Below are 13,877 nucleotides of genomic sequence, written 5' to 3'. Positions count from 1 at the left end.
TATTGCAACGTGTCTTTGGGGATTCTAGGATTACTGGAGGCAGGAGTGGCACAGAAATTGGTTCACAAATAATCCAGGAGATACCAACTCATGTGCATTTATTCCAATTTAGAGACTGGTATTTTACTCCACTCAATTTGTTTTACTCTGCAAATATTTACTAGTACGTGTTTATAAAAGAGCATGAAAACAGTCAGAAAATCGCCCTGTAGACACTGTAAACTTCTGCACTGTTGCTTTCTTAATATTGCCCTCCTGTACCTCCGGGAGGTAAATCCTTTCATTTCCTCAGCTTCTCACATCCATCCATCAGCTTTCCTCGGTCCCTTGCTCTAGGTAAGAAATTCAGCAGATTCTGAAGATCACTCAAGTCAGACTTCAGAGGTTTTACCGGGCATATTTTCCAACATCTCACTGTGTAACGCTTGGGAAATTTCCAGATAGGGGCGCTATGGGATTATCGAAATAGCAGACATCAGGAGGGATGGAGGGAGGACCTTTCATATGTTAAAAGGAGTGTCTCCTTGCAGATCCCTGCCCCTAGGATCTGATGATAGGAGGATGGGCCAGTAGGAAGGATTTGAGGAGCAGGAAGAAAGGTGCAAAGAGCGCACAGGATTGATACACAAATCTAATCTATTTCCAAAGATTAGCTTAATGCAGCTAGACTCCCTTATAGCATTTGCTGAAATACATGACACTCCTCTCTTCCCTTCTCTTTTTGCTCGTCTGTCTTCTTTCATGCCCTCAGGCCCTGAATAGCAAACAGAATTTCTTAAGTCGATGTATTTCTGAAGCTTTCCCTAGCACCCCGCAAACCATCCACCTTCCCCTGCCAAGGGAATAACCCCCAGTTTGTGAAACAGGACTGCAGGGCCGAAGGAGAGAGGCTCCTCTGCAGACAGATTCAGAGCTGCCGCTCTGGGCTCCAGACTCACCCCCAAAGGAGCCAATTTCTGCCTGCGGGCTGCACAGGAAGGCGAAGAGGATTAGCTGTCCTCGCTTAAGGGCGCCTTTTGTGACCATCTCCCCGAGAGATTTAAATGTGGTCAGTGCAGCTGCCCTTGCAGAGGAGCCTTGGGACGGTTTCACGCAGGTCAAAGGAAGGCAGCGGGTGTGCGCAGCAGGTAAGGGTCAGCCGAATGCCAGCAGGGTGAAGGCAGATGGGAGCAGTGAGACCTCGCCACACAGTACACGGAAAAAACGAGCACATATTGTCATTAGGCTAAAAAACAAATGCACACAAAACCACACACGTCCACAAAATCAGATTTTTCGTACAATTCAGAATTACAGCATCGAGATAGAGGTAGAGGCCTATAACGTGGTAAACCCTCCTACAGCACAGAGTACCACAGTACACACGATCTAAGCTCGTTGCTGCTTGTAGCCCCAGCAAAATCAACTTTTCCAACTAATAGCCTGTTTGCTGAGCCTGTTAGGTGTTTTCAGGAGGGTTAGCTACAGTCCGTGGTACAGAAGAGCCAGAGACTGACTCAAGGAGCTGTGATAATGTTCCAGTTGCACTAAAAGGACAGCGGAATGTGGCAAGTAAATGTATTGCTCCTTTCAGGCACCGATAAATGGATGTCGTTGTGAGCCCCTGATAAATAAACTGGAGAATCAGCTGGAGGCAACAGTGGAAGAGATAAAAGCTGAGTTTGGGACAGTACAAGATAAGATGAATGTTAAGCTGGGCCAGATGGAAAGCAAAACTCAACATCAAGTAAGAATCTGACCCAGAGGTCTGCTTGCCTACATGACTATTAGAAACATATCCTAAGCTTAATGAATATTTTCATTGTCCTGATTCATTTATTGCTTCTTGTGTTGTAAAAATGAACCTGATATCTAATACTCAAGACCAGGGAACTGTGACATTCCACAGGGATCTAATGTTGCAAACTGAGGTCTTGAGAAAAACACATTTCATGTGTTAAGTGGCTTCAGGTGCTTTTTTAGACAATAAATCTAAACTGCTTGAGGCTCTAAGAGGGAAACTTAAAGGCAGTCCTACAGCTGGTCGGTTCATAATGTAAAAATCCCTCTTGCTGAATTCTGTTTGCACTGAGATTCAAGATCCTCTGAACTATTTTTTGTTTTTAATGTAATTGTTATTCATTGGTACTTTTGTGCTTGAACCTTTTTGCAACCTACATCTAATTGTATTTGGCAGCATTCCTAGAAATGAAGGCTGAAAGACAGACTGTACTTTGACTTACAAGGTTCACAGATGGGGGTTTTGTTTGGTTTTTAACATGATCATCTCGGCTAAATTGTGGTGTTTTTTTCCCACAGCTCCGTGTTTTGGACAAGCTTATGGCTGAGCGTCTGTCCGCAGAGAGAACAGAGTGCCTTCACCGCCTGCAACAGCATGCTGAGCTGGAAAAAAATGAGGGGGAGAAACGGCAGGTAGGGCTTGGAACAGCTACTCCCTGTGAGCTCTGATGGATCAGCTCAAGAGTTTCGTTCCAGCAGGCAAAGAGAATATTGGAGATTTATCTCATTCGTCTCTTGAAACAGGCAAAAAAACCTTCAAAGACCAAATTATTCCTATTCACCACCTTAATCTCTACACCAAATTTATAAAGCTTTTGCATTAGAAATGGGGAATGTGAAATCCAGTCCCACTGTCATAATTTAATTTGGTGGGTCTGAAGTGCGGGATCCATAACAAAATATCTTTTTTTCTAACAGAGTGCTTTGTAAAAATTCGTAACGGTGAATTTTTAATGGTGGTGCTTTCAGCTTTTGCTTCATTAGAGGACATCTGCAGGAACATCTGCAAATAGTAACAAAGGCTAAGATCTGCATCATTCCTTTTACTTCTCATCCATTTGGTTATGTGCCCTGGGAATCCCTCTCTTCTTCTCTGTCTGATCCTTTTTTTCCACCATGTATTAAAAGGCTGCAGTTCTTCCCTCTGACTTTGGCACTGGTGCACCATCTCCAAGCTGTGCATTACTGCCCATAGGCAAGTTCTTTTTGTACGCTTGTTTAACCAGCATTACAAGAATAACTGTTCCCATAGAGATCCAGCTCTTGCCCTTCTACCTTCTGCGAAACCTCACCATTAAAACACGCCAAGAAGTTTGTGTTTCTCCCCTCGCACAGGTATATTTAAAATACAATTAATTTTCTCATTATTGGTATTCTTCTAAGAATACGGAAATACGCTTTGTGCTAGTAAAAGGTCATGACTTTTCGTAAGAAGGTTACAAATCCTTGTCAAAAGACTGGCAGCTGTGATAATCTCAGCATTAACTACTGATCTAGGGACTTTAGCCTAACATCCGCAAAACCCTTTTCTCCAAAGAAATGAGATACCGGAGTGATACATCAGGTGAACTGAAATTACCATTAAGCAGCATCAGCTGTTCCTGTTCTCTTGGGTCTAATTGAAAATACTGGAAAAACTGAGTTGGGCTTTACTAAATGCATTGACTGAACGTCCAGGTGCATGGGAGGGCCTGACCTAAATTCGTGATGTCATGTGAACAAGAGGGTAAAAGTTACTCATATTTTAAATGATTACTGGCAAATGCCTCTGCAGCTGACACTTATTAAGCACCTTTGTAATTTGAAAGCTGTTAGTAATTTACCATTTAGTGTTGGACTCATCTTTATCAGGGAATGAACAGAGGGGCAGAGGTGGGTAACGCCATAAAGCTGTGTCCCAGAAGGGTCTAATTTGAATTTCACTCTTAAAAACTGGTAGCTTTCACCACACGTGATGCTCTTTGCACTTAGAAAGTACCATTGACTGTATGATTAAACAAGTCAGCCTTGATCAGAGGACTTAGAGCTGCGTTTGAAGTAGCACATTCAAATCTAAGAGGTGGTAGCTTGGACTAAAGAGGGTGCCTTTCATCAGCTAATGCATAGTTCTTCATCTTTTCTGATTTGCAGCCCTTTAAATATTCCCAGTGGCAGCATGTACAGGGGATCTAAGCCCACAGATACCACAAGCAGAAGGCTTGCTTCTCTTTGTCCCTGCCACACGTCCTCAGCAGCCCAGGAACCACAGGATCTAATCACAGGATCATCTAACTCACGGTCTCTTTTCCATAGATTTCCTTGGTCGATGAGCTGAAGACGTGGTGTATGTTGAAGATTCAGAATCTGGAGCTCAAGCTTTCTGGTGATTCCAGGTCATCAAGACCCAAATCGACTTTGTCCACTTGTGAGTCTCTCACTGAGACCCTGGACACTGAGAACAACCCTCACAGTGCCAAGGACTGTAAAGCCACCCAGCCCATGCTGCAGTCAGAGGGCTCCCACCAGCATTCCTACATCACGCTCCCAAACAGCCTCTCGGAAGATGGGGGAAGGAGCAGAGTCCAGATGCCAGAACAGAGCTTTGGGCAACATTTTTGCATTCCACAAGATGGTGCGTCAGGTACAACCTTGTCAGGTACTTAGATGTCATATTAATTCAAAGGCAAGCTAATTAACTGAGGGATACTTACATTAATACCACAGATATTAATTTTGGCTGTGTGCTTTTCCCCATCCATATGCATAATATTTTGGGATTAGAATACACTTCAAGGCAGCTGGTAGGAATATTTTAAGACACAGTTGGGTGGAATTCCAGTGGCTCTTCCTGATGCTTCCATGTCAGTGTGTCTTTGAAGCCAAGTCCTTTGATGCTCTGAATAACTGTTTTCTGAAATTTCTCCAGCTTCCCAGTCAGAATTGCTCCCACCCCACTGTCTGTCAGGAAGGTGTGCAGGTTATCCGAAGTCTACTGATGAAAGTGTATTTTACTTAGTGCTTTTCAGATGTATGGAACCTATAATAGCAGGACCTAAAATACTCGTTTCCCCTGGTAATATTCAAACTGCAAGGATCTAGAATAAACCTCTCACTTTATCCTCTTTCCTTGAACCAAAGTCTGTTTGATTATTAGTTCATTTGACAAGAACAAAACCAGATGAGAACACTGAAGCCCATTCAGGGATCATGGCCCCCCAAAAGTAGGGAAGACCTTGGTTCAAGCCACTTCTCTGTGCTTAGCCAGGGAAGTTTTTGAAGAAAAAGGCAACAGTCAGAATGCCCGGGTCTCCACAGCTAAGGAGAGCGCTGTCAAAGCCCTGGGCTTCTGTAAAATCCATTGTATATGTCCCCCCAAAGCACTGTGCAAAGTGAACATAGACATCGATACCCCACCAAACTAGAAAGGCAGAAGACCACACGGGAGATCTTGTGGCAGCATGAGTGTGAGCTCTACTGCACTGAACACTTCCGAAGCATCAAAATGTATTACCTTTGCAAAATTAGTGGGGCTTCAATTCTTGTAGAAGCAGGGGGGTCATAAATATCAGCAGACGTGAACTGCTTTGGAGATCTAGCCTGATCTTTGTTACACGTCCTTCGGGTGAAGTCCTTTGATTGTTGTCAGTGTACAGTCCCACCGCCGCAATGCAGTGCCTGAGACAGCTTTCCTCTTTTAATGAGTCTTTATTATATCACCTGACTGCGAAGATGCGATAACCTAACACGAGCCTCTACAGTGCACACGCAGTGTGGTACATGGGAAACCGCATCATTCCTAGAACAGTGAGGATTTCTGAACGCTAAAATAAATGCCCAGAGCTTTTCTCAATATATCTCTATATATTTTATTCTGTAGGTACAGAGCAACAGTTAATTGTTGGCGGACCAGTTTCTTCTTCTGCCCTTGCCCAAGATGTCAGGCCAAAGGACAAAGCTGTTGGTGCCAGCACATTCCACAGGTTCCAGCAGGAGCTGCCCTCCTCCGAGCTTTTGGGCTCCAAATTAAGACACGTTAAGGTTCAGGCTGCTTTGCAGCCCTTGACTGAACCTGCGAAGACTGAACAGAGCGGCTATTTCATCGACAAAGGAACTCAGACAAAGAAGTCCAGCAAAAGCGGGCAGTCGAGGCACAAAGCTCTGCACCACGCAGGGGCACAGCAGAGCCAGGAGCAGCAGCCCTGCGCCCTGCCAGGGGGACAGCCGCCTGCCCCTCCGCTCAGAGACACCTCCCAGGCCCTGGAGATAACACAGTACTTCTTCGAGGCCGTTTCCACACAGATGGAGAAGTGGTACGAACGGAAGATAGAAGAAGCCCGGTGCCAAGCTAATCAGAAAGCGCAGCAAGACAAAGCCGCGCTCAAGGAGCACATTAAAAGCTTGGAAGAGGAGCTCAGCAAATTAAGGACTAAGGTGCAGAAAGAGAGCTAGCACCTGCCAGGCAGGTAAAGACAAGCAAGGGGACTCATTTGGGAACCTGCTGTACAGGAATCTGGAATATTGTTAGATATATTACATTTGTAGTGCCTGTTATATCCAAACAAAATGCTCTTTTTCAGGAGTAGAAATAACTTTGGAAACTCGGGAACCGAGGAGAATTCATATGCAGACTGTACTGATGACAACGAGATGCTGCAGATCAGATCCTTTCTTTGTTATTTCCAAGAGTCCGTTAAATATTGCACTCTCAATTTCCAGGTGCTGCTTGAGAACAAACTGCGTTAGAAACCAAAACTGCTTTCTGAAAAGGGAATTTCCTTATTTCCACATAGGCCATGTGTGGCTAGAGGGTTCCACTGTGTGCTGCACGTAAATTGGCGATACCAATACTGAAATAAATTCAGTATGTTTGAGAGCTTTTGACAGAAATTCCTTAGCGATGAAGGGCTATTGATACTATTTTAGATACTCCCTATGGCCTCTCTTTTAGTCAGTGGAGAGAAGCTACAGAACCAGCTCAGATTCCAAGCCCACGCAGGTGACAGACGCAGGCGTCCAGCTGGGAGAGGCCAGGCTCCCGCCGAGTGAGGTGCTGGGGTGAGTCATTAGGTATGGAGGCTGCGGTTGCCACTTTGGTTTTCCCTCAGTTTTACATTATTAAAACAAATGCTAAATTAGATTTGTCTTTTTTTTTTAACCGTGTCCTGGTTGCAAAGCTCCTTGTGGTTACACGGTCGCTGGGGCCATACTCGAGTAATCTGCCTGAGAAGTTTTGTTTAGGGCAGGGATGGCAAATATTTTACCATAATCATGCTCTAATTGTAGATATAATTTTTATATAAATCTCTTTTCCTTCAAGCAGCATTTCTCTACTACTGAAGCAGCTTGAAAAAGTCCTGTATCTAAAGAAGTGAAAGCTTGGTTCCCTGTATTCAAATGTCAGGGTTTTCTCCCAGGCACTTTGTCCAGACTGTCTTCCTTTGCTCCTCTGAATGATTCTTTGCTCTGTTTTCTCCCTCTTTTCTCCTAAAAGGAGAGGCGGGGCCCTGGTGAGTCTGCAGGTCTCAGGACTGTTTTCACCACCAGTCCCACAAAATAGAACTCGGCAACGTTTTACAGATTTTATGGATGCGGTTTGTTATAAAATCAAAACTTAACAATGACCAATGTTGTCCAGGCGGACAGACTCGAAATAAACTAGAGGTACCGTAACTCGTTGCGTCTGCACCCCTTCAGGGTTTCCTCCTTACGCCTCTGAGAAGGCTCCATCAGATTCTCCTAGAAGAGGAACTTTACCTAACAGATCGTGACAGAACAATTGTCCAAAACCAATTCAAATACAGCATAGTATACTGTTACATTGAGGAGAAAGAGATTCTTTTTCTGTACTGAGGAGCCCTAAAATCAATTCAAAATACTTTACAGTATTGAAAACACCATTCAGTAATTGGTAATTAAGCTTTCATCTTCTTAGCAGATGTACAAAGCAAAGAAAATTGTATTATATAACTATTTTTAAAGTTCCTATTAATGCACTATCAAGACAAGAAAATTGTATCTGCAGTTATGGAAACATTAGTTTTATTGCTCTGACTTCTGTAATCTAATTTAGACACTTTCATATGTTTACAGTTTTGTTTAAGCTACTGTAGGAATGCAGAAGCATGCTATTTAAGTTTTGTATCATCTTGATCGAATTGAATGTTTTGCCAAGCAATTAAAGTAAGTGTTGCTCAGACATCTGTGGTGTAGTGTTTTCTAGCCAGAGGAAGTGGACACAATCCCTTCCCCCGACTCAGTAGGGGGGAGCAGAAAATTGGGACTTCAACGGGTGAGATTTTGTGTTTGTGGCTGTAAAAACATGGAAGCCGAGTCTACCCTCTGTCCCAAGGGAGGCTGTGGGGACTGGCTGCCATTTGTTAGCTGATGCCCGCACCCAACTAAAGAACCAATATCGATCCCAATACCAATATAAAATATACAAGGATTATACTCAGCCAGTGCGATCAGCAGGAAGCTGTGCGCTCCCCGCAGGGGACAGCAAATCTCGGACACTGCGAATGCTACGGCTCCGGGAGGAAGGGAGGGGGTCAGGGGTCTGGCACTGGGGCAAGAAATTCTCTGGACTGCTGCCATCAAGGGAGAGAGCACCAGGCAGCAAACTTCCTAATTTATATCGAATGTGACATTCATGGCAGGAAATAACCCTGGTGGCAGCCTGGGTCAAGTGACCAGGTCTTGCTCCTTGTTCAGCCCTGCACCTGGCAAGGCTTGAAAACACTGAGACCTTGAATCCCACGTGGCCCAGCTGGCTATAAAGTAAATAATATTTTCATGAATACAGACACTAGTCTCCTAAAAGTGCAGTTTTCCCAAGCATTAGAAGAGAAATTAGTCCTGTCTCTCTCAAACTTGGCTGCAGAGTACGGATTTTACAGGTTTGCTGAAGCCAACAAGTGTGCTGTAAAATAAAGGGAGGCATTTTCCGCCCATTCCTTTCTGCTACCCTCTGTGGTCTGCCCTCCTTCAAAACTACTGGAGTTGAAGGACTTCATATTAGCTACCTTTCTCTGCAGCACACACTTGGGAGTAAACTTACCCTAGCAGACTGTACTTGGGCTCCTAAAGGCTTCTGGCAGGTAATTTTACCTTGTCAAGCTCCTAAAGCAGTGGAGATCATGGGCAGCAGCACACAGAAGCTCAACACCTGTCCAGGGCACTGCATGTCAAGACCTATTCCTGGATTACGTGGCCACAACCTGGAAACACAAACTGGAGTCAAAGGAGTGGTGCAGACGCAGGGCTCCGAATGGAAAGTACTGCAGCAGGGTAAAGTCTCTTAATTAAGGAGCAGAACTCAAACCACCAGCTAAAGGGAAAGGGAAGGCTGCATGTGAGAACAAACTGACATAGATTACGCCTTTCTTTAGTCAAAATTCCTTTTTAAACTGCATTTTCTGGTAACATGAAAAATCAATCCCCAACACACTACTGTTCTGTCAGACGTTCTACCAGAAAATGTTAACAAAATTGAGATTTATTTTTTTTAACAAAATATTTAGCTATACATATTTTTCACTGCCTGATTAGAAGCTCAAAGGCTTATGTCTGTAGAAACCTGAACTCCTTAGCAGTGTCACTGGTTGCCTGGGCCACATCCTTCACTGCAAAGCTAAATAAACATCATAGGAAAGGATTCTAGAATGACTTCCAGAAAAAGAATTAGGAAAGAAAATTAAAGGCATTCTTTCTCATCAAGCAGCAGCTTTTTGCAGAGCAGCTTTGCTTTAGCACATAGCTTTGAAGACCCTTTGTTTGGCTCTGGCAAGAAGTGTGTGTCGGGCTCCTGAGTCCTGGAGTGGGAATTCTGCCCTGTCCTGTCCCTTGTGCCAGCGGTGGGACTGACTGGACTTGCTGTGAGCGTCCAGCTCACTGACTGGGCAGAAACCCAACTTGGGAAGGGGGGGGGGGGTGCTCCGTATGTCAACCGTCACGGCAGGGTGGGAGAGGGAAGGGTTCCTCCATCTCCTGAGACCACAGCCTCACCTGCACACAGCCGCTGCACAGCCAGGTCTCTGTCCACTGTCGTCTGGCTTGTTCTGTTGAGAAATTCCCAGACCCACTTCGGCATTTTAAGTTGTAAGTTATGTGGGGGGAAAAAAAAAATAAAAAATACACCGCAGTTCAGTGGACGGTGAGAACATTTGCACACTGAGAATTAAAAGTGGAGTAATATGACATACGGAAAAACAGACCACAGCATTCACAGTTAGCATTTCCTATTTGTAATTCTACTGTATCTTTCCTTTTAAATACTAACTTGAAGGTACTTTCCAGTTAACAAGCATTTCTGGGGCTAAAATCTCTCATTCTCATATACAAAGACCTCCCCCTTTTGAGTTTTATTCACAACACCAACTGAAAATCATCATCTAAATACAAAACATTTTCTTAATGTTTTATTGTGTTTATTTGTTTTGGGCCTATTTGTTTATCCCGTATGCTTTTTTAACCCCAAATGCTGGTAAAAATCCTCAGCAGAGTAGAGAAAGAGCTGTTACCACTATGAATGTTACCACTTAAAGAGTAGCCACAATAGAAAACAGACAAAATAACCTGGCTTATATTTATTTTCCATTTCCCGGGGAAAACATTGCTGTTGCCGTTTTCGGTGCTTTCTGCTTTTCCCAGAGCACATGCTACATCACCTTTTCAATTCTTTAAAAGTCCTTCGTGTCTGAGTGATTTCCACACGTGAGGGAGAGGAAGGGGAAAACAAACAAACAAAACCCCCCCACTGTGGTAGATTCCGCCTTCAAACATCACCGGGTCATCAGCAAAGGCCGCTATTACAACCACATTCTGGGAAAAAATACCTTTTTTTTTTTTTTTTTTAAACAGTAGATGACAGTCCAGCTGTCAACAAAATTAAGATCAGGATTTTGCCAGTCTAAGTGTTCTTTGAAGTTCCTGAAGTTGCATGTTGCCTTGCGTAATCATCATCCTGATTGCATCCTGTAAAACAAAAGGGACTCTCCTGAGCTGAAGGGCTGTAGGCGGCACAGGTTTTACACGAGCATGCAGATTTTAACACATTCAAATATATACAATTCTCAGCAGCATTGCTGTGATCTATTTCTTTGTGTGAAGTAACACTATAGTCACTGAGATGGCTAAAAACCAGGTGAATAAATTTTCTCCAATTCCTTAATGATGTGTTTGGGGGTTAGTTATATCTTTACTTTAAAACTCAGTTTTGAATTGTGTTCAAATGTGTAATAATGTTTTCTTTACGCTTCTGTGTCTACCGCCTTTGCAAGTAAATAGTGACAACTGTACAGGGGCATGACGAAGGCAGAGGATTTAAAGAACGAAAATGGATGCTTCTCTCACCATTAATTTAACCTAAAAGTCCTGTAGTGCTTTATCTGCATGATTCAGCCACCAATTCCTTGAGCACTGGCGAGAAAAGGGAACAAACTAGAAGGCAAAGGACAGGAGCCATTCAAGAAGCATCAAGGTTTCTGCATTTCACACACGCTTCGTATCCACAACCATCCAATTTGATTTTGGATGAGCATCGTTGAATAGAATTGAAATTAAAAGATGAAAAACAGAAGCTATAATAAAGCCTGAGAGTTAATAAGTTTATGTTATGTTAGTTAGCTAATACTATTCAATATAATTTTTCTGATTCGTGGTTTAAGCAAGTAGGATTTGTTTGGGTTTTAGCTTTTTAAGTCCAGATTATTATCTGGAAGTCAGAGACACGTTTACTACTGCTAACAGGGGGGATAATATTTAGAGATGCTTAATCAGTTCTTCGCACAAATGCTCCTTCAGAGAAATTAGCGACAGTGGCCTTCCCACCAGCTCAGAGGCGACGCTTACAATGCAACACCTGGCAGCCCAGCAGAGCGGGGCACAGCGCTCGCTGACGAAGCAGGCGCTGGGGGAGGCAGGGTCCCGTCCTCACCTCTTCTGTAGCGTCTTTATTTCTCCTGAACTCCTCCCTGGCCCAGTCCTTTAAATAGCGGCGGTCTGCTTCGGCGGGGACCTCGCGAATGGCGCGCAGGATCTTCCTGTAGAGCTGAAGGACCTGCTGCCGCCTCAGGAACTGGGAAGGAGAGAGGGGAGTCCAGACGCTGCCCCAGGACAGCCACAGCCTTAGTGGCTCTGTCTGCTTTGAGGCACATTTCATAGAATCATAGAGTCTTCAAGGTTGGAAAGGACCTTTGAGATCATCAAGTCCAACCATACACACACACACAAAAAAAACAAAACCAAAAAACCCCAACAACAACAACAACAAAAAAAACAACCAAAAAACCCCCCAACAACCTACAATCTTTGCCCTTCAGAGCATGCCCTGAAGTGCCACATCTAGACGTTTCTTAAACACCTCTAGGGATGGTGACTCAACCACCTCCCTGGGCAGGCTGTTCCAGTGCCTGACCACTCTTTCAGTAAAGTCATTCTTCCTAATATCTAATCTAAACCTCCCCTGCCACAACTTCAGACCATTTCCTCTGGTCCTGTCATTATTCACCTGGGAGAAAAGGCCAACACCCACCTCTCTCCAACCTCCTTTCAGGTAGCTGTAGAGGGCAATGAGGTCTCCCCTCAGCCTCCTCTTCTCCAAGCTAAACATGCCCAGCTCCCTCAGCCTCTCCTCATATGACCTGGTCTCCAGACCCCTCACCAGCCTGGTAGCTCTCCTCTGGACACGCTCCGGCACCTCCATGTCCCTTTTGTACAGAGGGGCCCAGAACTGAACACAGTACTCGAGGTGAGGCCTCACCAGTGCCAAGTACAGAGGCACCATCACTTCCCTGCTCCTACTGGCCACGCTATTCCTGATACAAGCCAGAATGCTGTTGGCCCTCTTGGCCACCTGGGCACACTGCTGGCTCATGTTAAGCTGGCCGTCCACCAGCACCCCCAGGTCCTTTTCTGCCAGGCAGCTTTCCAGCCACTCTTCCCCAAGCCTGTAGCGTTGCTTGGGGTTGTTGTGACCGAAATGCAGGACCCGGCACTTGGCCTTATTAAACCTCATACAGTTGGCCTTGGCCCATTGATCCAGCCTGTCCAGGTCCCTCTGTAGAGCCTTCCTACCCTCGAGCAGGTCAACACTCCCACCTAGTTTGGTGTCATCTGCAAACTTACTGAGGGTGCACTCAGTCCCCTCATCCAGATCATTGATAAAGATGTTAAACAAAACTAAGCGAACACCACGTTTAAGCAAACACCAGGTTCCCCCATCGCCTTTCATGGGAGATGCAGTACTGCCTTGGGCCCCAGGACAAGGCATTTTTCATAGAATGGTTTGGGTTGGAAGGGGCCTTTAACATCGTCCACTTCCACCGACCCCCTGCCGCGGGGGTTCACACAGAGGAACACACAAAACGCGCCACGGAGCGTTACAAGGGCGAGTGACCGCTCGCCTTCCCGGCCACCCCGAGGCCCACAGCTTCCCCCCGCCTCGCTGCTGCCATTTGCCCGGCCGAGCCCCTGTACGCGTGGCGACCCCGCCGCGGCATACGGCCCGCTGGGCCCGCACCAGGCGGGCGAGAGGCGGCCTGAGCCGCCCGCTCGTACCTGCTTCAGGCTGAGGGCGCCGGGCGGGAGGCGGCTGGCGGCCATGACGCACAGCTCCGCCTCTCCCGCCGCCGCCGTCACCGTCCGGCCCTCCCCGGGCGGGCGGGGCCCAGCGGCCGCCATTTTCTGGTCCGCCTGCAGCTAGGGAGAGGCCGCTGCCCCGGGAGGCTGGTCGCGGCCGCGCTGGCTCAGCCCTGCGGACCCCGCTGCGAGGAAGCGTGCTTGTGGTCCAGAGCTGCCGGGGAGCTACGCCCGGCGCCAGCCCGGGGAGCCCAGCTCAGGCCGGCAGGAGCTGCGGGTGCCCGGTGACTGGCTGCGGGCAGCCCGAGGTACTTCAGTCAGGGGCAGCGGGGCGTTACTTCAGGTCTCCTTTACTTTCTTCCACCACTGCAAACAACCTCCACCACCAAAACAAGCACCCAAGTCACTTTGTGATACCTTGGCATCGCAGGTAAGGGCTGGTGGAAGGCCTGTGGTTTGAAGGCCGACTTAGCTATAAGAGTGACATACTTAACGGTAGGATCAAATTAAAGCAGTGCAATAAGATCCATAAGTTATCTAGG

General features: G+C 46.0%; 2 protein-coding genes across 9 annotated transcripts in view; one reads left to right on the top strand and one right to left on the bottom strand.

Moving 5' to 3' along the window:
• The window catches only part of ANKRD6 (ankyrin repeat domain 6), a 115,993-nt gene extending 109,767 nt beyond the window's left edge, over window positions 1-6,226 (top strand). For 4 of the 5 annotated variants that reach the window (XM_054196962.1, XM_054196964.1, XM_054196961.1 and 1 more), the window contains 4 exons: window positions 1,574-1,726; window positions 2,299-2,412; window positions 4,072-4,414; window positions 5,636-6,226. In XM_054196962.1, coding sequence (XP_054052937.1) covers window positions 1,574-1,726; window positions 2,299-2,412; window positions 4,072-4,414; window positions 5,636-6,207 — 1,182 coding nt within the window. In that variant the 3' untranslated portion in view covers window positions 6,208-6,226. The remainder of the gene's footprint in view (window positions 1-1,573; window positions 1,727-2,298; window positions 2,413-4,071; window positions 4,415-5,635) is intronic. The other variant, XM_054196965.1, reaches the window with a different exon arrangement.
• On the bottom strand, window positions 5,713-13,436 carry LYRM2 (LYR motif containing 2). 4 transcript variants are annotated; one of them, XR_008465725.1, is made up of 6 exons: window positions 13,315-13,436; window positions 11,693-11,833; window positions 10,333-10,731; window positions 9,763-9,838; window positions 8,866-8,975; window positions 5,713-5,836 (listed from the first exon to the last, which is right to left on the bottom strand). XR_008465725.1 is itself a non-coding variant. In XM_054196978.1 (3 exons), exons 1-3 carry the CDS (start codon window positions 13,357-13,359, stop codon window positions 10,651-10,653), a joined length of 267 nt encoding a protein of 88 aa, XP_054052953.1. In that variant the 5' UTR covers window positions 13,360-13,436; the 3' UTR covers window positions 10,163-10,650. The 4 variants fall into 4 exon arrangements, 1 of the variants encoding a protein (XP_054052953.1); XR_008465724.1 differs by having other exon boundaries at window positions 5,738-5,836; window positions 8,816-8,975; XR_008465723.1 differs by lacking the exon at window positions 5,713-5,836 and having other exon boundaries at window positions 7,932-8,975.
• Between the last annotated feature and the right edge of the window lie 441 nt (window positions 13,437-13,877).

This window comes from Rissa tridactyla, chromosome 3 (genome assembly GCF_028500815.1).
Source record: "Rissa tridactyla isolate bRisTri1 chromosome 3, bRisTri1.patW.cur.20221130, whole genome shotgun sequence".
Lineage (NCBI taxonomy): Eukaryota > Metazoa > Chordata > Aves > Charadriiformes > Laridae > Rissa > Rissa tridactyla.
The sequence above is the reverse complement of the archived record's forward strand: the minus strand, read 5'-3'. Positions and strand labels throughout refer to the sequence as shown.